We start from the raw sequence: 24,763 nt of genomic DNA, 5'->3' as shown, positions 1-24,763 counted from the left end.
ATACTACTCTCCCCTGACTGTTACACTTGTTGCTCCAGTCTTAGAAAACTTGCACTAGCTGTCTTTGTTGGGAACACTGATGCCCTACTCCTTCCTCGCCCCAGCCTTTTTCTCATGGCTGCTTCCTCCTTATCATTCAGGTCTCAACCAAAATGTCATTTATTCATTGAAGACTCAGCCCAACAAAAGTAAAGTAGGCTCCTACTTACTTTATTATTATCTTGCTTTACTTTCTCTACAGTAGGTATCACTGGAGTTTATTTATCTGTCACCTGTCTCCTTGACTCGGATGCAGGCTCCATGAGGGCATTGGCCTTGTCTGTCTTGCTCACTGATGTAGTATTCCCTGGTGCCTACAACAATGCTGGCACATACTTTAAAAAATAATTTAAGCAAAGTTTGAATGAGGAGGTTTTCTGCCCATGACCTTGTCACTCCCACAGGCTGAAAAGAAAAGTAGGGTAAAAGTATCAGCCAGTTCCACTGAAGACAGGGTTCAATATAAGGACCTATCCTTGGAATGCTAGCACTCATGTAATACATTCACTAGGGGCATGTTATAGATCATAATCTGTACCTGTATGTGAGAAAGTACAGCAAGTACTCAAATAACATTGTTTCATTCAATGTCCTTTTGTTTCATTATAACATTGATAAAATGCTGTAAGAACTCTTGTTTATATCAATTAGCCTATGGTTATGCATTGTTTCACTGAGGATTTACTGTACTACATTTTTTTTAGCAAGTAACAATATGACCCCAATAAGAACAAATCCAGAACTACTTTGAAGGTCTTCTTTCCTCTGCTCTCCAGGCAAACTCCTAATGTTTCTCTAATTTGAAAAATACTATGAAAAACAGTGTGAATCCTAAGATTAAAATATTTATTATATACATTTTAAATAGCTCCCTTTGGAAAAACTATGGATACATTTTTGTTACCTATAACCTTATTCCTTGCTAGGAGTGCATTTAAAACATACTGTCCACTAGGCTCTGCTCTAAAGACACACGCTTGTTAAGTCTAGGTAGGGAATGAGTTATTAAACTACTGACAGATTAGTTAATAACTTGGTAAGTATCTCTACTATCTTTGTTGACTACAGAAAACTACTCAAAAATGTTAGTTTCAGGCCTGACCTATGGTGGCACAGTGGATAAAGCCTCGACCTGGAAATGCTGAGGTCGCCGGTTCGAAACCCTGGGCTTGCCTGGTCAAGGCATATATGGGAGTTGATGCTTCCTGCTCCTCTCCCCCATTCTTTCTCTCCTCTCTCTCCCCCCCCCTCTCCTTTCTAAAATGAATAAATAAAAAAAATTTTTTTTAAATGTTAGTTTCAGAAAAATAAAATTCCTTAAGTAATTGGGAATATGAGTTCTTGGGCAACCTGGAACTGCATGACATACACTAATCTAGTGGTTCCTCTACCACTCTGTTCCCCAACCCACTGGCAACAGTTCTAAATTGGAGGCTATCTAACTTGTGGAGGTCCTACAGGTCTCAACTCAGAGAGGAACCAACCGTCACTTAGGAAAACAAAGGCCGTATTTTGAAAGGAAGGGTTCTGATATTGCCACGAGAAAGGCAGATTAGTTCATTATGTTGTTTTAGGTTTAGAAAACGTCAAAATTCACATGAAAAGGATGAAGTACTTAGTCCATTCTCTTTATTTTTAATCATTTATTCATTCATTAAGTCCATGCTCTTGAAACACAGAATAGTATAAATTTATTAGTGTAATACATGATCTCAAATTGCCTAGAGAAAGAAACTAACTCTATAAAAGCCTTTTCTTAGTTTCCCCCATGATGAAAAAGTGTTTTTTGAAAATTTTGAAGCATTTGAAAAAATACATAAGCTATTGATATCCAGAAATGACCATAAAATAACTTTGCTTAAACAGTTCAAAACAAAATACAACAAAGACAATGTTGATGAAATGCTATCAAATAAACACATTCCCCCCCAGCCACCAGCACCACAGGTTTCACTCAGGATAACTTTTTGGTGTAACACCAGCAACTGTGAAAATATAAAAATTCTGTATCATTGGCATTATATTCCAGAAAAATACCTAACTGATCCTACAGCAAACATTTTTGGTCTCCTGACGGGGAAACATTTGGATCTGAGAGAGAGGTGCTTGCCCCTGACTAGCAGACTATGTAGCACAGCCAAAGCTTTACTCGGAAATTCCAGTCAACATCATCAGCCCTCACTCACCTGTGGGGCTGCTTGCAAAGGTGCAAATGTCTGTCATCGGGAAAGAGTAGGAAGTCTTCTTACCCTCTCTCTGATTCACATGATCAAAAATAGCTTGGTACACTGTGTTCATCTGGTGTTATTTCCTTAGGTAGAATAAGCTAAAAGAGTAGGAAGCTGGGCAAGAGTCTTGTAGTTTTTGCCAATAAAAAAACACTTTCTGTTTTGTAGTGTTTGGTTTTGGGTTTTGTTTTTAAAGTAAGAGATTGGAGGTCCTGCCTTATAATCTAGACAGAGATCATTATCGGCTCTGTAGACTAAAATCTATTATTAATAGACTAACTGGAAAATTTAGTACCACTAGCTGCTAAACCACATTATATACTGTTGAAACTTTCCCCTTTTTTGGAGGGGATAGAGGGTGACTGGGAGGGTTAGGAAGGAGAGGAGACATTAATCCCTAGAAGAGAGACAAAAAGTGCCTGAAATTTTTTTTTTCAGTTTTCAAAGTACACATCAAAATCTTTCCAGGGTGAAACCTGAATCTCCACAAGTGAAAGAATTACACTTCAAATAAAGCTCAGTGACAGAGAAGCAGAAACATAAAATTACAAGCCAACAAAACACACAAACTTCCACAAGAAGTCATGTACATGCAACAGCCACAGTGCTAGAGTCTAAAAAGTCACTTACTTTTCTCCGAGTGTCACCCGGAGGCTGCTCTGGAGTAGAGAAATGGGTTGTTGGCATTTTTTTAGTAGAACATAAACCCACATTCAGAACAGCAATTATTACACTTAGTACTACATATATTAATAGAAAATCACCTAGGAGTCATTACAGCGACAAGTGCCTGCAGTGCTATGTATAAACAATGACACACACACACACACACAGTAAAAATGCTGCAGATAACATGGGATTTTAAGCATGAATAATCTACAGCTCTTCACAACTTGGCCAAGCTGCTATTCCATGGGTAGGCTTTGCTAAATATAATGCAACTGCTCTAATTCTGCTCATATATTGACTTTTCATCAGTACAAATGTTACTTTCTATAATCCGGTTTCAGTCTTATACTGTGAATAAACAATTCATTATAAAGTTATAGTGATAGCTGACTATTTCCCAGGGAGTTCAGGGACTAGCAAACAGGTTTGTTTGTTTGTCTTAAAAAGGCAAAAAAGTTTTAATACAGCAACATGTGGGACCTCTACCCAACTTGATTCTCTAGTCAGACATTCTATTCTGAATGCAAATAAAACAAAGATTTTGGGACCCTCTGCTACTCTTGGTGAAAACGAATAAAGCCAAGAATAACTAAAACAACTTTCTGCTCTTAAGTAAAAAAAATTCTGTATCTGTGCATTTGATTTTCTCCATTCTGTAAAAGTGATAAAAATCATCAAAGCAAGAATTTAACTGTAAAGTATTGGAATACATTTCCAAATATCTTATATTAGAAATTATAGCACCCAACTGTGGAGCTAGAGGGGACAGTCTGCAGCATCAATTCACCTCAATTTAGCAAAAAAGAATTTTTTCTTTTTTGCCTTGGACATCAGTTTTCTGGTACACAAATGGCAGGAGCAGTTAAGACAGTCTGCCACAGGTAAGAGCCAGGTGAAGAGATGAAAGGAAATCAAACCCAATTTTCCAGAGTAGAGGGCATATTCCAAGTTGTATAAGACTTAGTAACATATACTTCATCAAGCTGCAAACAATATACAGAACAATCTCTTCGTCCTCCTCAGATGAGAGACTAGGGAATTGCCCAAACACAGCCAGAGATCCTACACCCAAGACACTGAAACCAAAATTCATTCATTCAATTCACATATACTGGAATATTTTTAACTAACTGATTATAAATTGAATTCTCAATTCAATTTCCATCACTTTCAACTTTTACTTAATTGAGAATAGGACCAGAATGTAGAATTTTTGTTCCATTAGCATTTCCTTTATAGCTAAATTTTAAAAATATTTTTTATTTATCGATTTAAGAGAGAGAAGAAAAGAGAGAGAGAGACAGAAACATTGACCTGTTTCTGTATGTGCCTTGACTGGGACTGAACCAGCAACCTTTACATATAAGGACAGTGCTCTAATCAACCGAGCTATCCAGCCAGGGCTGTACAGCTAATTTTTATTCTTTATAACAAAAACAAAAAATAACTCGTTATTTTTCTAAACTCTTATTTGTCTACAACACAAATCTTTGACAAAATTCATGCATAATATTACTCCAGAAGTTTGCTGAGCGGTGTTAGGTAAATTAAATTAATAGGTATCACCTAGTAACTAACGAGTTTGAGTTTTCAATTAATTAAGCCTATAAGGGGTATTCTGCATCAGTCACCCAATGCATCCAGTTTGATAAACCTGTTTCTTTAGCTACAAGTACCAAAGAGAGTATCTTGGTATTTGGACACAAAGAATGGGGCTCAGCTACTATTATTTTTTATAGAAATGAATTTTATTTACTGAAAATTAAGATCATAGTTCTCAAAAAGGTTCAATTCGAAAACAGTCAAAGGAGGCCCTGGGCGATTAGCTCAGTTAGAGCATCATCCCAAAACACCAAGGTTGCAGGTTTGATCCCCGATCAGGGCCCATATGGGAAGCAACCAATGAACACACAATTAAGTGGAACAACAGATGAATGCTTCCTTCCCCATATCCTCTCTGTCTCTCTCTCTTCCTCTCTTTTTCCTAAAATCAACCAATAAAAAAATAAATAGCCACAGGAAAATGCCTGGACCTATTAAATTTCCAAGTTGCAAACCTAAACTACTTCTAAAATCAACATTTGGATTTCCTAATAGGAAGTTAATATTTTTGTCCTGACAGATTTTTTTTCTTTATTTCTCTTAAGTCTCATAATTTCTACCATGAAAAGGTGATTCAACTAGACTGACCAGTAAAACCAGTTCTACATCATTGCTATATTTGTTCTGACTATCATTTTATTTTTAAAATTTTCAAGGCTAGCAACTTTTAAACACTTAGTGTTTTGCCTTTAGGAATATATACTTTAACTTGACAAATAACTAGAAGAAATACATGTACCTTTAAGTACATACTGGCTTTCTAACAATCAAGACAGGCTAACGACAACTGCCAGATTAGTCCTCAAATCTTGGGGAAACCATGGCCTCAAAAGGAGCCAAATAAATATAACAACTATAGTTTATACTTTCCCTTAAAATTGCTCATTTCTATGTATTGATTTAGTCAACAAAATAGTAGTGAGATTTATCCTGAAGTGACGGCTAAATGCCATACGGTACTTACCTCCAAATAGTTCCAAATCTCTTAAGCCCTCAACAATGAACTTTTCCGAGACCCACCGCTAAAGAGGAAAACCCCAAAGAGAATTAGTGTTTCTTCCAAGCCACAAAAAATTAGCTATCAGCCAACAGACAGACAAAACACAACTACAAAAACAGAATCATGCAGTACATTTAAGATAAACAGTCCTATGAGAAAGTTTTGAAAAGAATCTTGGATTTAAATCAGCAGAAAACAATAGATTAATTCCTTTCTCTATTCCTCTTTACCTAATCTGATGAATAATTCTTAAATCTGACAGATGAGAAATGCATAGTACTGGCCTTGATAATGAAGAATGAATGTTTTTCTCCTTCCTATGTATGAAACGACAGTTCGAATCCCTGGGCTTGCCCAGTCAAGACACATTCAGGAAGCAACTACTAAGAGTTGATGCTTCCTGTTCCCTTTTCCCCTTTCTCTCTCTCTCCTCATTCTAAAATCAATAATTAAAATCTTAAAAAAAAACAACAGGCCCTGGCCGGTTGGCACAGTGGTAGAGCGTCAGCCGGGCATGTGAAAGTCCTGGGTTCGATTCCCAGTCAGGGCAAACAGGAGAAGCGCCTATCTGCTTCTCCACCCTTCCCCCTCTCCTTCCTCTCTCTCTCTTCCTCTTCCACAACCAAGGCTCCAGGGAGCAAAGTTGGCCCTGGGGGCTGAGGATGGCTCCATGGCCTCGCCTCAGGCCTCAGGCGCTAGGATAGCTCCAGCCAAAACAGAGCAACGCCCCAGATGGGTAGAGCATCGCCCCCTGGTGGGCATGCTGGGTGCATCCCGGTTGGGCGCATGCCAGAGTTTGTCTGACTGCCTCCCTGCTTCTAACTTCAGAAAAATACAAAACAACAACAAAAAATAACCTTTTGCATCTGTCTTACTCATTCCACGGCTGCCTATTACAGATGCTTATGACCATAAATGCCAATCAAAAATATTACTGGAGTTCACAAGATAGAAAATAGGATGAAACAGTTTTTCACAAGCCTCGATTAGTTTGTAACAGGAAATTGCACACTGCACATTCTTCCATCCACTAGGATTTCTAAAGACATCTCTGCTTACATTTGCTACCAAATGCTACCTTTACAAGGACCAAACTAGCATGACCAATTTTGGTTTACTTTACTGGCCTATTTCAAACGAGTATTGGATTTCCATCATACCGATCAGTGCTCTGGTTTCACCTGAATCCGACTACGTTGAAAAAGAAAAGAAGCTCATATTTAAAAGCAATGGAATGAAGATTATATTTCACTTAAGGACTGGTGTTAGAGTTTGGCTTGGGAGCATTCTTTCCACTGGGCAGAATTCAGGTTAAGTAAAGAATCTATTTTTCCTCTTAATTGACAGTGAAGTTTACTCTTTACAATATAAATTGTCTTTATATGTATAAACATAAGAAAAAAGATTAAGTAACATTCAGAAATAAGTTGCATAATATGAATAATGAATTTAAACTATGACATTCTCTCTCCTTCTCTACATCAATATTTTCCAAATTAAAAAAAGAAAAACCACTGTTAGATTTAAAAAACTTTGTTATAGCCTGACCAAGCAGTGGCACAGTGGATAGAGTGTCAACCTGGGATGCTCAGGACTCAGGTTCGAAACCCTGAGGTCACTGGCTTGAGTGTAGGATCATGGACATGACCCATGGTTGCTATCTTGAAGCCCTAGGTCCCTGGCTTGAACCTAGGTCACTGGCTCAGCTGAAGCCCCCCAGTCAAGGCATGTATGAGAAGCAATCAATGAACAACTAAGGTGCTGCAACTATGAGTTAATACTTCTCATCTCTCTACCTTCCTGTCTGTTTGTCCCTCCCTCTTCTTTGCTAAAAAACAAACAAAAATTTGATATAAAAAATCACATGCTGACATGGCGACGCCCAGGATGGGCAGAGCATCGCCCCCTGGTGGGCAGAGCATCGCCCCCTGGTGGGCAGAGCATCGCCCCATGGTGGGCGTGCCGGGTGGATCCCGGTCGGGCGCATGCGGGAGTCTGTCTGACTGTCTCTCCCTGTTTCCAGCTTCAGAAAAATGCAAAAAAAAAAAAAAAAAAAAAAAATCACATGCTGCCTGACCAGGCAGGTGGCGCAGTGGATAGTGAGTCAGACTGGGATGCAGAGGACCCAGGTTCGGGACCCCGAGGTCGCCAGCTTGAGAGTGGGCTCATCTGGTTTGAGCAAAAAGCTCACCAGCTTGGACCCAAGGTTGCTGGCTCGAGCAAGGGGTTACTCAGTCTGCTGAAGGCCCGTGGTCAAGGCACATATGAGAGAACAGTCAATGAACAACTAAGGTGTCGCAGTGCGCAACCAAAAACTAATGATTGATGCTTCTCATCTCTCCATTTCTGTCTGTCCCTGTCTGATTCTCTCTCTGTAAAAAAAAAAAAAAAAAAATCCCATGCACTGTACCATAAGATATTTAATAAAAATAAATTGTGTTGGGCCCTGGCCAGTTGGCTCAGTTGGTTGAAGCATCATCCCGAGGTTTAATCCCTAGTCGGGGTACATACAAGAATCAACCAATGAATGCATAAATAAGTTGAACAACAAATCCATGTTTCTCTCTCTCTCCCTCTTCTCTCTCTAAATCAATTTTTTTAAAAATTTTAACTGTCATTTTAATATTTAAAGAATGTGGTATATTCATAATGTCTTATATACTTGTTACATTTATACTTGTTATAAGATTTCAAAATAATTACTACTGCTTTGGGAAATAAAATAGTTGATAAAAAATAAAATATGATACTCTTTTATGAAATCATGGAAACTTATAAAGAAGCTAAATTCAGTGTTCTTGAGGTAATTTTAGCTGGTGAAGTTTTCAGGCATGATAAAATTTTTCATGTTCAAGTTTTCAATGAAAACCATGATTATATTTATCAAAAAAGTGTTCCAATGATTATAATTTGATAGTGATTTTTATTTTTATTTACTTATTTTTTGATTTGGGGTGGGAGGAAAGAGTAACAGGAAGCATCAATTCAGAGTAGCTGCTTCCTGTATGTGCCTTAACTGGGCAAGCCCAGGGTTTTGAACCAGTGACCTCAGCATTCCAGATCAATACTTTATCCACTGCACCACCACAGGTCAAGCAATACGTATTTTTAAAACACACAAAATCACTGAAAATATCCCACTGGAAATGGGCAGATCATTAGTGGTTACATATGTACACATTGAACTGATTTAATGTTGAATGACTGATATTCACAAAATAACCACCTTGTTTCTTCTCCATCAGACAAGCTGGTGGGTGTATTCTGCTCGCCTGCAAACTCTTTTCTCAGGAATAGAGGCTGCAATACCTGCTTTACTTGCCATATCCTTCACTTCCGTATGATTCTGAGCACGACATAACAAACCACCTAAAATACTGCCAAAACACTTTGCTTTTCTGAAAATAAAAATAGTAAAGCCAGAAGAATAGAAACACTCACCCTAATTCGCTCTGGTTTACTTACAAGAAAAGACATGAGTTCCTAAGGTGTAGACCTATTTCAAGTTCAAAAATTTAAACCTAAAAGGAAAATAGAAACAGGTTGAGTTAGTCAAATCTCCTTTTATAGAAATACCTTTTGATTAACAAAAACTTACTACAAATCTACCATTCAAAGCACTGTACTAGACCAATAAATTGCTAAGTTCCAAAGATTTGTTTAAGGAAACTCAGTGACAATAGATCTGGATGCACTTTTGGCCAAGTACATCCTGAAATACTGCAGTCTTTAAAAGAAAAGAGAAGTTGGCCCTAGCCGGTTGGCTCAGTGGTAGAGCGTCAGCCTGGCGTGTAGAAGTCCCGGGTTCGATTCCCGGCCAGGGCACACAGGAGAGGCACCCATCTGCTTCTCTACCCCTCCCCCTCTCTTTCCTCTCTGTCTCTCTCTTCCCCTCCCGCAGCCGAGGCTCCATTGGAGCAAAGATGGCCCAGGCGCTGGGGATGGCTCCTTGGCCTCTGCCCCAGGCGCTAGAGTGGCTCTGGTAACAACAGAGCAACACCCCGGAGGGGCAGAGCATCGCCCCCTGGTGGGCGTGCCGGGTGGATCCCGGTCAGGCGCATGCGGGAGTCTGTCTGTCTCTCCCCGTTTCCAGCTTCAGAAAAATACAAAAAAAAAAAAAATTAAAAAAAAAGAAAAAGAAAAGAGAAGTTGATTACAAGAGAGTCTCAGGTGACGACAGTCTCAACATATGACGTTTCAAGTTTACGACACTCCCATAAAAACTTAAATTGAGACATGAGTGTTTTGGCTTACATTGTTAGCGTCATATTTACGGACTACGTGGGCGAACTAGTTTGGTTGCATGTGGCAGAAAATATGCGGTAACATGACGTATAAATGAGGGAGTTGGCAGCCCCCAGTATGCTTACCTATGCCATTTTGGACTGTTAAAAGCACAAGTGTCCCATTTGTGTTGCTTTGGCAAGTTTTTGGCCCTTATCATGGCTCCTAAACAAAAGTCAGAACTACTGGCATCACATGGAGAGGAGCTATCTGCTGAGGACCTCATTCAGCTGGAGAAGCAGTTGATTGAAGAGGAAGAGATAGAAACCCCAGAACCCAAGAAATTTACTACCAAGGGTTTGGCAGAAGGTTTTTCTTTTCTTTTTTTTTTTTTTTTTTCTTTTTTTCATTTTTCCGAAGCTGGAAATGGGGAGGCAGTCAGACAGACTCCCGCATGTGCCCGCCCGGGATCCACCCGGCATGCCCACCAGGGGGCGATGCTCTGCCCCTCTGGGGCATCGCTCTGTTGCACCCAGAGCCATTCTAGCACCTGAGGCAGAGGCCACAGAGCCATCCTCAGCGCCCGGGCCATCTTTGCTCCAATGGAGCCTTGGCTGTGGGAGGGGAAAAGAGAGACAGAGAGGAAGGAGAAGGGGAGGGGTAGAGAAGCAGATGGGCGCTTCTCCTGTGTGCCCTGGCCGGGAATCGAACCCGGGACTCCTGCACGCCAGGCCGATGCTCTACCGCTGAGCCAACTGGCCAAGGCCTAAATAATCCCTCTATTGGAGGTGGCAATTAATAGTGATACTGTATTAATCTGACTTCTTTTTTTTTTTTTTTTTTTTTTTTTACAGGGACAGTGAGAGAGTCAGAGAGGGATAGACAGGGACAGACAGACAGGAATGAAGAAAGATGAGAAGCATCAATCATCAGTTTTTCGTTGCGACACCTTAGTTGTTCATTGATTGCTTTCTCATATGTGCCTTGACCGCGGGCCTTCAGCAGACGGAGTAACCCCTTGCTCAAGCCAGCCACCTTGGGTCCAAGCTGGTGAGCTTCTTGCTCAAGCCAGATGAGCCCGCACTCAAGCTGGCAACCTCGGGGTCTCGAACCTGGGTCCTCTGCATCCCAGTCCGACGCTCTATCCACTGCACCACCGCCTGGTCAGGGCAGAAGGTTTTTCTATGGTAGAGGAGGGGATGGCAAAATTTCAGGGTGAGGATGCAAGCAATGACAGATTCAGTAAGGTCTACAGAGCTATTAATATTATGGATGCCTTACAATGCTGTAGACAGATTTTGGAAAGAGAAGTCATCAACTTTCCAGACTAGCCTGAAACAATTCTTTAAGAAGGTAGAGAGAGCCTGACCTGTGGTGGCGCAGTGGATAAAGTGTCGACCTGGAAATGCTGAGGTCGCTGGTTCGAAACCCTGGGCTTGCCTGGTCAAGGCACATGTGGGAGTTGATGCTTCCAGCTCCTCCCCCCCCCTCTCTCTCCCTCTCTCTGTCCTCTCTAAAAATGAATAAATAAAATAAAAAATTAAAAAAAAAAAAAAAAGAAGGTAGAGAGGCCTGGGCCCTGGCCAGTATGCTCAGTGGTAGAGCGTCAGCCTGGCATGTGGATATGCTGGGTTCGATTCCCGGTCAGGGCACATAGGAGAGGTGTCCATCTGCTTCTCCACCTTTCCCTCTATCTCTCTCTTCCCCTCCCGCAGCCAAGGCTCCATTGGAGCAAAGTTGGCCAGGGCACTGAGGATGGCTCTATGGCCTCCATCTCAGGTGTTAGAATGGCTCCAGTTGCAACAGAGCACCACCCCAGAGGGGCAGAGCATCGCCCCCTGGTGGGCATGCCGGGTGGATCCCGGTTGGGCACATATGGGAGTCAGTCTCTCTGCCTCCGTGCTTCTTACTTCAGAAAATTTTAAAGAAAATAATAAAAAAAAAAAGATGGTAGAGAGGCCTGCAACAGATCCTGTACCCTCTACATCAGTTGCTTCTTGAGGTGAAACATCTGTAGTACAGACAGAATCATCTCCAGCGTCTCCTGCATGTTCCTTAGGCAATCCTGACCCAGTATCTTCAATGCCTTCTGCAGGTTCTGTTGCCTCTCTAGCTTCCTCCTCTCAATAGGTCACACTCACCCACCTTAGAACGCCCCTTCCAGTGTGCAAGCCAATCACTGGAATAAAGGTAAGGTGTGTGTGTGTATGTGTATGTGTGTGTGTGTGTGTATTTATTTATTTATTTTTTAAATTATTTTAAACCCAAAGAATGAAGAATAGTTTTATTTATTTGTTTGTTTGTTTGTTTATGTTTACAGGGACAGAGAAAGAGTCAGAGAGAGGAATAGATAGGACAGACAGACAGGAACGCAGAGAGATGAGAAGCATCAATCATCAGTTTTTCGTTGCGACACCTTAGTTGTTCATTGATTGCTTTCCCATATGTGCCTTGACCGCGGGCCTTCAGCAGACCAAGTGACCCCTTGCTCGAGCCAGCGACCTTGGGTCCAAGCTGGTAAGCTTTTTGCTCAAGCCAGATGAGCCCACGCTCAAGCTGGCAACCTCGGGGTCTTGAACCTAGGTCCTTCTGCATCCCAGTCCTACGCTCTATCCGCTGCGCCACCGCCTGGTCAGGCAAGGTATATTTTTTTACACTCATTTTTTTGTCCTTTTTTGTTACTACAGTACAGTATATTTATGTTCTTTTCCTTTTTCTGTGGCTTAGCTGTATTTTTATGTTCTAGATTATGATTTTACAATTGTGTTAGGATAGGTAAGTGAATTAGGCTAGGGTATGTTTCAACTTACACCAAAATTTGGGGTACGTCACTGTCATAGAACAGAACTGTGTTGTAACTGGAGGACACCCTGAATATGGTTTTCTTCTTTCATATTTAAATTTCTCTCGAGTAAGTCCCCACTGACCTCTTCCCAGAAACAATTAGCAATTACTTGTGAGTGTGTGTGTGTGTGTATGTGTGTGACAGAGACAGAGAGAAAGACAGAGGGATAGATAGGGACAGACAGACAAGAAGGAGAGAGATGAGGTGCATCAATTCTTCATTGCAGCACTTTAATTGTTCATTGACTGCTTTTTCATATGTGCCTTGACCCGAGGGTGGGGGGCTCCAGCAGAACGAGTGACCCTTTGCTCAAGCCAGTGACTTAGGCTCAAGCCAGCAACCTTGGGCTTCAAGCCAGCTATCTTTGAGCTCAAGCCAGTGACCATGGGGTCATGTCGATGATACCAAGCTCAAGCCAGCCACCCCTGCTCAAACTGGTGAGTGTGTGTGCTCAAGCCAGCGACCTCAGGGTTTTGAATGTGAGTCCTCTGTGTCCCAATCCAATGCTCTATCCACTGCACCACTGACTGGTCAGGCCTGTTTAACCTGCTTTTCATCATCTTTTTTTTATTTTAGTTTTTTTGTTTTTGTTTTTGTTTTTTACAGAGACAGAGAGTGAGTCAGAGAGAGGGATAGACAGGGACAGAGAGACAGGAATGGAGAGAGATGAGAAGCATCAATCATTAGTTTTTCATTGCGCGTTGCAACACCTTAGTTGTTCATTGATTGCTTTTCCATATGTGCCTTGACCGCGGGCTTTCAGCAGACCAAGTAACCCCTTGCTGGAGCCAGCAACCTTGGGTTCAAGTAGGTGGGCTTTTTGCTCAAACCAGATGAGCCTGCGCTCAAGGTGGAGACCTTCGGGTCTCAAACCTGGGTCCTCTGCATCCAGTCCGACGCTCTATCCACTGCGCCACCGCCTGGTCAGGCCTTTTTTTTTTTTTTTTGAAGTAATAAGTGGGGAGGCAGAGAGGCAGACTCCTGCATGAGCTCGACCAGGAACCACCCAGCAAGCCCACTAGGGGTCGATGCTCTGCCCATCTGGGGTGGTGCTCCATTGCAACCAGAGCCATTCTAGTGCCTGAGGTGGAGGTCATGGAGCCATCCTCAGCGCCCTGGCCAACTTTACTCCAATGGAGCCTTGGCTGCAGGAGGGGAAGAGAGAAACAGAGAAGAAGGAGAGGGGGAGGGGTGGAGAAGCAGATGGGCGCTTCTCCTGTGTGCCCTGGCCGGGAATCAAACCCGGGACTCCTGCATGCCAGGCCAACGCTCTACCACTGAGCCAACCAGCCAGGGCCATCATCATCATTCTTAAATAGTGTTTATATGGCCATGATTTATCAATTTTAGACATTTGTCTACTAACTTTGTACCACAGTAGATGAAGACTAAACTCTCCTGTGTCACCTCCCTACATTCTAATTTCCTGCCTTTGTTCTTCCAAAGTAGTTCTGGCATAATTTTTGGTTAAATCAGTAATCTACATTTACATTACTTTGACTATGCAAGCATGGCTCATAGCTGAGGCATATTGGTAAAGATGACCAAGTATTCTTCCTCTACATCCATTTAATAACTGAATTATTGTATGCAACACTGTCTTTGAAGTTGTTTGCAAATAAATAATAACCAATTTTAGGCCTGACCTGCGGTGGCGCAGTGGGTAAAAGCATCGACCTGGAACACTGAGGTCGCCAGTTCGAAACCCTGGGCTTCCCTGGTCAAGGCACATATGGGAGTTGATGCTTTCTGCTCCTCCCTCCCTTCTCTCTCTGTCTCCTCTCTCTAAAATGAATAAATAAAATCTAAAAATAAAAAAAATAATAACCAATTTTAACAAATTTTAAAAAAATGAATCAAGGTAACTGAGTAAACAAGAAAAAATGTATACAATCATCTATCTCAACAGATGGAAGAAAAGAATCTCTCAAAATTCAATATCTACTCATGATTTTATTTATTTATTTATTTATTTATTTATTTGTGAGAGAGACAGAGAGAGAGAGTCAGAGAGAGGGACAGATAGGGACAGACAGTCAGGAAGGGAAAGAGATGAGAAGCATCAATTCTTCATTGTGACACCTTAGTTGTTCATTGATTACTTTCTCATATGTGCCTTGATGGGGTATGGGTGGGGCTACAACAGAGCAAGTGACCCCTTGCTCAAGCCAGCAACCCTGAGCTCAAGCTGGTGAGCCTGCACTCAAGACAGATGAGCCTGTGCTCAAGTCAATGACCTCGTGGTTTTGAACCTGGGTCCCCCACATCACAGTCTGACACTCTAGCCACTGCACCACCACCTGGTCAGGCCTACTCATGATTTTCAAGAAACGCTCAAATCAACCAGGAATTGTCAAATAGAAATAGAATAGAAACAGAATTTTACCAAGTCGACTTGGTAAAAGACACATAAGAAAATTTTACAGCTTCTATCATACTGAATGGTAAAAGGAATGAATGACTTTCCTTCAAGAACAGAAGCAAAGCATAAATGTCTGCTTTCATCACTTCTATTCATCATTATACTAGTGGTCTTGCCTAATACAAAAACGCAAGAAGGGCCCTGGCCGGTTGGCTCAGCGGTAGAGCGTCGGCCTGGCGTGCGGGGGACCCGGGTTCGATTCCCGGCCAGGGCACATAGGAGAAGTGCCCATTTGCTTCTCCACCCCCCCCTCCTTCCTCTCTGTCTCTCTCTTCCCCTCCTGCAGCCAAGGCTCCATTAGAGCAAAAGTTGGCCCGGGCGCTGAGGATGGCTCTATGGCCTCTGCCTCAGGCGCTAGAATGGCTCTGGTTGCCGCAGAGCGACGCCCCGGATGAGCAGAGCATCGCCACCTGGTGGGCATGCTGGGTGGATCCCGGGCGGGCACATGCGGGAGTCTGTCTGACTGCCTCCCCGTTTCCAACTTCAGAAAAATACAAAAAAAAAAAAAAAAAAAAAAAAAAAGAAAGAAGCCTGGCCAGGCGGTGGCACAGTGGATACAGCATCGGACTGGGATGCTGAGGACCCAGGTTCGAGACCCTGAGGTTGCCAACTTGAGCACGGGTTCATCTGGTTTGAGCAAAAGCTCACCAGCTTGGACCCAAGGTCTCTGGCTGGAGCAAGGGGTTACTCGGTCTGCTGAAGGCCCACGGTCAAGGCACATATGAGAAAGCAATCAATGAACAACTAAGATGTCGCAATGCGCAATAAAAAACTAATGATTGATGTTTCTCATCTCTCCGTTCCTGTCTGTCTGTCCCTGTCTATCTCTCTCTCTGACTCTCCCTCTGTCTCTGTAAAAAAAAAACCAAAAAAAAAACAAACAAAAAAAAAACAAAAGAAAGAAACAGGCCCTGGCCAGTTAGCTCAGTTGGTAGAGCCTCATCCTGATATGCCAAGGTTGCAGGTTTGATCCCTGGTCAGGGCACAAATGGGGAGCGGCCAATGAATACACAACTATGAAGAACAACAAATGAATGCTTCTCTCTTTCTCTCTCTCTCCCTCCCTTCCTCTCTATTATCTCAATCAATAAATTAGAAAATTTAAAAGAATCAACTAATGAATGCATAAATAAGTGGAACAACAAATCAATGTTTCTCTCTCTAAGATCAATAAATAAAATAAATATTAAAAAAAGAAATAGCCTGACCTGTGGTGGCGCAGTGGATAAAGCGTCAACCTGGAAACGCTGAGGTTGCCGGTTCAAAACCCTGGGCTTGCCTGGTCAAGGCACATATGGGAGTTGATGCTTCCTGCTTCTCCTCCCTTCTCTCTCTCTCTCTCTCACTCTCACTCCCCTCTCTATAATAAATAAATAAAAAGTCTTTAACAAAAAAAAAGAAATAGATGGGTAGAGGAGAAGAAAAATTAAAGAAATTATATTTAGTTAGTAAAGACCACCATAAGTCATCTATTCTAGCCCATCCTCCACCCTTTCAAGAAATAGCTTTTACAAATTCCTGGATATAAGGTTATCTAATCTCTTGAAAATGTCCCACGTCAGAGAGACTCACTACCATATCAGGGAGCCTATTCTACCTGTGGACAACTCTGATGACTGATTTATTTTGTGCTCAAGTAACTGGGAACAACAACAAAACAAGAAAGCTCAGAAGTGGAAGTGGGAAGTAGTTTCAGTGGAAAGATGAGTCTAAGATTTAAATCATACTGAAGTTGAGAAAACAGTTATATATCCAAGTGAAAATATAGAGCATTCAGTTAGAAAAGTTAAGACTGGCCTGACCAGGCAGAGGCCCAATGGATAGAGTGTCGGACCAGGAAGCAGAGAACCCAGGTTCAAAATCCCGAGGTCGCCAGACCTGTGGTGGCGCAGTGGATAAAGCATCGACCTGGAATGCTGAGGTCGCCAGTTCAAAACCCTGGGATTACCTGGTCAAGGCACATATGGGAATTGATGCTTCCTGTTTCTCCCCTCTTCTCTCTCTCTCTCTCTATCTCTCCTCCTTCTCTCCTCTCTAAAATTAATAAATAAAGTCTTTAAAAAAAATCCCGAGGTCAATGGCTTGAGCGCAGGCTCACCAGCTTGAGTGTGGGATCATAAACATGACCTCATGGTCGCTGGCTTGAGCCCAAAGATCACTGGATTGAAACCCAAGATCAGTGGCTTGAGCCCAAGGTTGCTGGCTTGAGCAAGGGGTCACTCACTCTGCTGTAGCTGCCCACCCCACCCCACCCCAGGATCAAGGCACATATGAGAAAGTAATCAATAAACAACTAAGGAGACTAAGGAGCCGCAATGAAGAATTGATGCTTCTTATCTCTCTCCTTCCTGACTGTCTGACCCTATCTGTCCCTCTCTCTGTCCCTCTCTCTGTCTCTATCACAAAAGAAAACAAAAAGTTAAGACTGATGATCAACAGAGAGTTCAGAGATGGCTAATGTAGAGTTCAGTTTGGAGCTAAAGCTATACAAGTGACAGAAATTCACTAAAGAAGAAAATGGCGAGAGAAAAGCAGAAGGCTGGGAAGGGCCTTGGGAGAGGTCCGTAGTTAGGACGTGGCACTTGAAAGGCAGGAAGTAAATAGAGCCCAAAGGAAAAACTTTCAAGATCCTGCTTTCCCTTCAGAACCACCACCCTTCCCACAACCTGATTAACTTAGACCTGTACCTCTCAGATGACCTAACTCACTTCCCACCTATGTTAGGTGTTTGGACTCTGTACTCAACCCTTATACATACAATACTCTTCATTGCCTATTTATACGTTTCCTCCACTATAATAAAGAATCCTTGAGGGTAGGGAATGATCTTGTTCATTGCTGCATTCCCATGGGCTACTGTGCCCAACACATAATATGGACACTCCTGTATCTTCTAAATTAATAATAGTAAAAATAATAAAAGCAGCCCTGGCCTGGTAGCTCAGTTGGTTAGCAGTGGTCGGCAAACTCATTAGTCAACAGAGCCAAATATCAACAGTACAACGATCAAAATTTCTTTTGAGAGCCAAATTTTTTAAACTATGTAGGTAGGTACATTCCTTATCAAGATAGCACCCACACGTGGTCTTTTGTAGGAGAGCCACAATCAAGGAGCCAAAGAGGCGCATGTGGCTCGCAAAGCCGCAGTTTGCCTACCAGGGGGTTAGAGCATCATCCCAATACACCAGGTTGCAGGTTCGATTGCCAGTCAGGACACATATAAGAGTCAACCAGTGAATGCACAGATGGGTGGAGCAACAAATCAATGTCTCTCTCTCTCTCTTTCTCAAGAATCAATAAATTTTAAAAAATTATAAATGAAAATAATAAAAGCAGCAAGCATTTCTGGTGAACTTCTATGTGCCAAGATCTGTGCTAAATACTTCACAGAGATCAGCTCACAGTAAATATTATCTTTCCTGTTTTATAGGCTCAGAGAGGTTAAACACCCGAAGTTACACAGGCAAGTGGTAAAGGACTGATTAGATCTGTTCCAATGCCTGTGCTCTAGAAACCAGAGAAGCCTAGTGAGGTCAGTCAAGACTGTGTGTGCAAAGATATAATGATAACTAAAAAGGCATCACCTAATTTGACAATGCTGTTGTCCATATGCCAAATGGTAGAGAAAGAATTTATCTTGATTTAATTTTTTTCATTTTTTCCTATTTTTGACCCTGGTTTTCTAAACTTTCTCCATGTCTGGGGTTACAACTACAAAAACTGCATTTGAGCCACAAAATCTCAAAGAAACCTGGTTAAAGGTTGTGGGGACATAGTTAACCAGTTCAGCATTGTAACTAATGGCTGAAAGGCTTCTGGCCTAAGACAGGTAATTAGATAAGATCGATTTCTTCAACTCTCAGGGACAAGAAACAGTCTTGGGTGTCTCAAGAACGTATGAATCAGTCAATGAAGAACTGCCCAATGCCGCAAATATATACTGGAATATGGTTCTACTTCAACAAGTATTTCTATAAGAAACGGACAAATTCGAATGGCTTTTCCTCTTTGGGGGATAAAGTTAGGATATGTTAGGGGGGATAAAGTTAGGATATGTTAGGGGGGATAAAGTTAGGATATGTTAGGGCAGAGACATCAGATGCCCGTCTTTTGAAAACTTGAACTATTTCATTTAACCACACCCCTTTCCTCACACTTCCCTACCCTCAACCCCAATCTCCACCCCATATCTACCGTGGATACTTAAACATACTTGGGAAACAAGACAATTAGAAGCTCTTTGTTTTGGCTGATTCAGGCAGTTACTTGAATCTCTGTCCTTGGGGATCTCGACCCACTGCCTGTCTAGCCTGGGAAGAGACGGGGATGAGGCAGGAGGAGCAGCCGCCTCTTTGCTTGAGGACAAATTGAATCTGGGCCCCAGGTTCACCTCCTGGAAGTCTGAGGGGAAGAACGAACGGGTAAACAGGAGCTCGCCTGTCCCGCCCAGCAACTCTGCTCCGATGTGCCCCTGCCAGGCCCAAGCCTATTCTGCTCTCGAGCTGCAGCCCCTCACGGAGGGAATCGAGGAGGACTCGGGTGAAAGGGGGCCGTGGAGGGCGAGGCGGGGGCCCGGATGACTGGTCTGACGCAGGCCCACCCCGCGAAGATGGAATCAGAGACAGAGAGGATGAACTGATGATCCCTGGAACGCACCAGGCGGCCCCGCCAGTCAGGTACCTGATCCTGGAGTCAGCAAGTAGTCCCGACAGCGTCTCAGCTCCGCCTCCTCACTTTATGGCCTCGCCGCCGCCAAGCCGGTTGCTGGGAGGGAGGTACGCAACGTGCCATGCGCAGTAGAGGGTCCCCAGGAAAGCGAGCGAGCGAGCTCGCCCCCGCCTCCGCCCCCGTGGTGGTGGAGCCTCGCCCTCCCCCGCCAGATCCACGCGGATTCGGAAGGTCTGTTTTGTGCCGTTCTCCGGTCTCCCCCGCCGTTTCTTGGGTGCAAGTTATCTCATTCCTCACAGCGCGTACCTGAGGGCATTCTGTCTCTAACAGCAGGGGCCAGTTTCACCAACAGGGTGAAAGCCGAAGACCTAGCTTGTCGTTGAGGGCTGCAGGGTCTGAATAGGTCTCCCCAGACCCTCAACCCCAAAGTAAAGTGACCCTTTGCTTGACCTTGACTCAAGCCAGCCACGATGGGGCCATGTCTATGATCCCACGCTCAAGCCAGAGACCGTCCGCCCCCTGCCCCCCGCCCCCCCCCCCCTTCAGCGAAAGTGATGAGCCTGCAACCTCGGTTTCGAACCTGGGTCCTTGGGCACCTGGTCCTACGCTCTACCTACTACGCCACCACCTGATCAGGCGGCTACTTTGAGAATTTTCTTTTCCTGTAGTAAGACTTCACTGGAAAAACCTGTCCTACACGTTTTTAAAAAGACATCTCAAATGCCCCTTATTTTGGCTTCCTGGGCGACAAGCTGACAAGCTGCAAAGGGGAAAACCCATCCTTTTTCTCTGTGCTTCAGGTAACTTATCTGTAAAAGGAGGAAAACAGCTTAACTAATGGGAACTATCACTTCTATCCTTCTGGATCATTTTTACCCCTCCTTCCTCATCCACAACTCTGAGAGACATGCTGTATTTGCAGAAACCTGTAATGTTTGCCTAGATGGGGAAGTTGGCCTAAACCAAGGCAAGCAGGACTTGAGAAATGAAGCAATTTCAAGTGATGGAGTAAGTTCCCTTCTGTGAGACTGTGTTTTGGATTTTGTTTTTTGTTTTTTTCAGTGACACTCCACCCATGCAGGAGGGGGTTTCCAAAATTGGTTAAACGCATACCATCAAGTAATGAACACTCAATTCATCATTTCTCATCTAGCCCAATAACTGTCATTTTCTATCTGGATTCCATCTACAAAGGTGGCTAAAAGATTTCACCATCCTCCTGATTGTCCACAAAAGTTAGAGAAACGTTTTTCCCACACTGTTGTTTTGTTGTATCAGAACAGCGAGAAACAAACATCTTGCCACACACACAATCAATTAGCCAAATTAAGAAATTAAAGAGTCTTTAATGCCAGCGCGTGGACCACATGGATGCCAAAGTCTTTCAAATCAATGTGGTGGGGAACACAATTTGGGGCTAGCTTTTAATGGGAAAATTACATACTGACTGAGGAATGGGGAGGGGAGGAAGCATAGCAGTAAAAGCAGTGACACAGCTTTCTTAAAATGTTTTATCTATAGGGTTAATTCAGGGAGAAACATTCCGAGAACACCTGCAACTTTGCAAAGCTAGCACAAGGCCACACAGTCTGGGAAATCATCCTCAAGGCCAGGAATAGGGAGTCTTTTCAGAAAAAGTACGTTCTGCTAAAAGTCTCTTTGTTTTAGAGAAAGTAAATTTTGCCAAAAATTATTCATGTTAAGAGTCTTTATTTTCTACACTTCAGTTTCAAGGAGAAAATGTTTGTTTTGGTTTTTTTTTAATGTTTATTTTATTGATTTCAGAGAGAGGAAAATACAGGAACATCAATCTGTTCCTCTGTGTGCCCTAACGGGATAAAACTGGCAACGGCAGAGCTTTAGGACAATGCTTTAACCAACTGAGCTATCCAGCCAGAGCAGGAGTAATTTTCTATCCAGCTTTAGTTTTCCTTGCAAAAGGGCAGCCTAAATCCAGATAATTTAGAAAACCAGTGTAATGAAAGGCCAGCTTTCAGTTTATAAAGTCAATCTTTTCCTGTTTTGCTTTTTACTTATTGTGAGCCCTGGGATGCACAAGCTTTCTAATCTCTTTAATGCTTTTTGCTTGTTTATAGTGTGGAATGGGACTCTCCAAGATTCCTGGAGCTTTCTGAAACTGGCTTGAAGCCTAGAGGAATGGAGGTGGACTGAAGATCCTGTTTTGTTTTTAACTCTGAGCATCCAGTTTAAGTGCACAGCCCTCTTCAAGATACTATGTAATTTTTTTTTTTTTTTTTTTTTTTTTTTTGGACAGAGAGAGAGAGAGGCGGGGGGGGGGGATAGATAGAGACAGACACAGGAAGGGAGAGAGATGAGAAGCATCAGTTCTTCATTGTGGCTCCCTAGTTGTTCATTGGTTACTTTCTCACATGTGCCTTGACCCAGGGTGGGGGGGAGCTCTAGCAGAGCGAGTGAACTCTTGCTCAAGCCAGCAAACTTGGGCTCAAGCCAGCGACCCTGGGCTTCATGCCAGCAACCTTTGGGCTCAAGCCAGTGACCATGGGGTCATGTCTATGATCCCAAGCTCAAACCAGCAAGCCTGTGCTCAAGCCGGGAACCTCGGGGTTTTGAACCTGGGTCCTCTGTGACCCAGTCCGACGCTCTGTCCACTGTGCCACTACATAAAATGTGAGAAAGGTAAAACTAGTAATAGCCTAGAATACTCACATGAAATGCTTATGATGTGTAGTTTAACAAATTGAGCAGGATTATTTAATTTGCAAAGCATTTTATATGTCAAATTACTTTATACATATTATCTAATAATGATCCTCTGTATAGCCATTTTAGAAAGGGGGGGGTAGATAATGCCCACTTATAGATGAGAAAAGAGACTTGCTAAAGCACTAAGACAGCACCCAGATGCCTGCCCACAAATCCAGGGCTCTTTCCTGAAGCAGAAAACTGGCTTCATTCTAGCTTTGCTACAATCTTGCTAAGTGATACAGTTACATGCAAGAAAATAGTGCAGAAGAAAGCTATTTAAGCATTCAAGTTGAAAATGTGATGGGAAAACAGGCCTGACCAGGCGGTAGCACAGTGGATAGAGCATCAGACTGGGACGCAGAGGACCCAGGTTCAAAACCCCGAGATCACAGGCTTGAGCACAGGCTCATCTAGCTTGAGCGCAGGGTTGCTGGTTTGAGTGTGGGATCATCGACATGACCTCATGGTAACTGACTTGAGCCCAAAGATCACTGGCTTGAAGCCCAAGGTTGCTGGCTTGATCAAGGGGTCACTCGCTCTGCTGTAGCATTCCCCCGCACTCCAGTCAAGGCACATATGAGAAAGCAATCAATGAACAACTAAGGTGCTGCAATGAAGAACTAATGCTTCTCTTCTTTCTTCCTGTCTGTCTGTCCCTATCTGTCCCTCTCTGTCTTTATCACAAAAACAAAAACAAAAAAAAACCAGTTAAGAGTTCTCCCTCAAGCATAGCTGATGCAATAAATAACGCAGATAGATGTAACATTATGATTTCAAAATAACTTCCATGGAACTAAATACTTGAAAAGTCCTGGGTGCTTTTTAAAAATAAATAAAAGTGGCCCTGGCCGCTTGGCTCAGCGGTAGAGCGTCAGCCTGGTGTGTGGGGGACCCGGGTTCGATTCCCGGACAGGGCACATAGGAGAAGCGCCCATTTGCTTCTCCACCCCCTCCTCCTTCCTCTCTGTCTCTCTCTTCCCCTCCCGCAGCCAAGGCTCCATTGGAGCAAAGATGGCCCGGGCGCTGGGGATGGCTCCTTGGCCTCTGCCCCAGGCACTAGAGTGGCTCTGGTGGTGGCAGAGCGATCCCCCCCCCCCCCCGGAGGGGCAGAACATCGCCCCCTGGTGGGCAGAGCGTCACCCCTGGTGGGCGTGCCGGGTGGATCCCGGTCGGGCGCATGCGGGAGTCTGACTGTCTCTCCCCGTTTCCAGCTTCAGAAAAATACAAAAAAATAATAATATAAATAAATAAATAAAAGTTACTCTATTTGGATAAAACTGAATAGGGGAAATTAAAGAGGTCAGTTTATTTTAAAAGATGAAAATAGAAACTAATATCCATTAAAAGTGGTACAGTGTAGCAAAGGAGGTATAAAAAGGGACAGAGGGGTAGGGGCGAGGGAATTAGATTCAGTGGGACACTTGAATCCATGTAAACACAATAAATTAAAATAAAAAATTTAAAAAGTGATACAGTATAAATACAAGTCTCTCCCTTTCAGGAACAAAAATTAGTTTTCTTCTAAAAATGGTATTACTTCCCAATTCATGGAGCTAAATGGCATTCAACCTGTGGTGGCGCAGTGGATCAAATGTTGACCTGGAATGCTGAGGTTGCTGGTTCAAAACGCTGGGCTTGCCCGGTCAAGACACATATGGGAGTTGATGCTTCCTGCTCCTCCCCCCATTCTCTCTCTTCTCTAAAATGAATAAAAATAATTTTTAAAATGCCATTCAACTTGTGCAGATAAAAACATTACACTTTCTTCCAAATGCAAATAAAAATTTCATTGACCACCAAGACACAGAAACTCAAAAGAAGTAATATATTTTGTTATTGCTTTAACAGTCTGTAACAAAAGCCACTCCTATAACTCTCTCCCCCCTTCATATCCTTTCAAATCATTCAAAATGAGTGGAGAAAGGAACAGTAAGGAAAGAGAATCTGGGTTGATAAAGTCAAGTATTTCACCCCTCCCACCAAAATAGGTTTTTATAGATACTGCTCTAATTAATTTTCACATTGCCCATTTCTGCTGGATGAGTGGAATGAAAACACCAATGTTTTCCTTCTGTCTAAAGTCCCATCTGAAGAAAAGATTTCACATCCCGTGCCTGACAAGAAAAGCTTTATTACTCAGGAAACAATTATAAGCTATTGCTCTCCCGCACATTTTGCAGATAGAGAACTCTCAGAGGACCTGCTTGGTTTTCATTGAGAGAAACATGACAGTAAAGCAAAAATACATCACTTGGAAAATAGTCCTAGATAATCTTTTATTTATTTTTTTACTATTATTTTAAAAAAAAATTTTTTTAATTCATTTTAGAGAGGAGAGG

The 24,763-nt window shown here is 42.8% G+C and overlaps 1 protein-coding gene across 11 annotated transcripts in view; it reads right to left on the bottom strand.

Annotated features, from left to right (window-relative positions):
- STRADA (STE20 related adaptor alpha) overlaps positions 1-19,816 on the bottom strand; it is a 424,012-nt gene extending 404,196 nt beyond the window's left edge. For 2 of the 11 annotated variants that reach the window (XM_066363085.1, XM_066363074.1), the window contains exons 1-4: positions 19,710-19,816; positions 8,980-9,059; positions 5,503-5,560; positions 2,898-2,926 (exon numbers count right to left, since the gene is read on the bottom strand). In XM_066363085.1, coding sequence (XP_066219182.1) covers positions 2,898-2,926; positions 5,503-5,560; positions 8,980-9,015 — 123 coding nt within the window. In that variant the 5' untranslated portion in view covers positions 9,016-9,059; positions 19,710-19,816. Of the gene's footprint in view, positions 1-2,897; positions 2,927-5,502; positions 5,561-8,979; positions 9,060-19,685 lie in introns of all 11 variants that reach the window. The other 9 variants (XM_066363079.1, XM_066363084.1, XM_066363076.1 and 6 more) reach the window with 8 other exon arrangements.
- Between the last annotated feature and the right edge of the window lie 4,947 nt (positions 19,817-24,763).

The sequence above is a fragment of the Saccopteryx leptura genome, chromosome 2 (assembly GCF_036850995.1).
Source record: "Saccopteryx leptura isolate mSacLep1 chromosome 2, mSacLep1_pri_phased_curated, whole genome shotgun sequence".
Lineage (NCBI taxonomy): Eukaryota > Metazoa > Chordata > Mammalia > Chiroptera > Emballonuridae > Saccopteryx > Saccopteryx leptura.
Note: the sequence above shows the minus strand (reverse complement) of the source record. Positions and strands in the feature narration are given on the sequence as shown.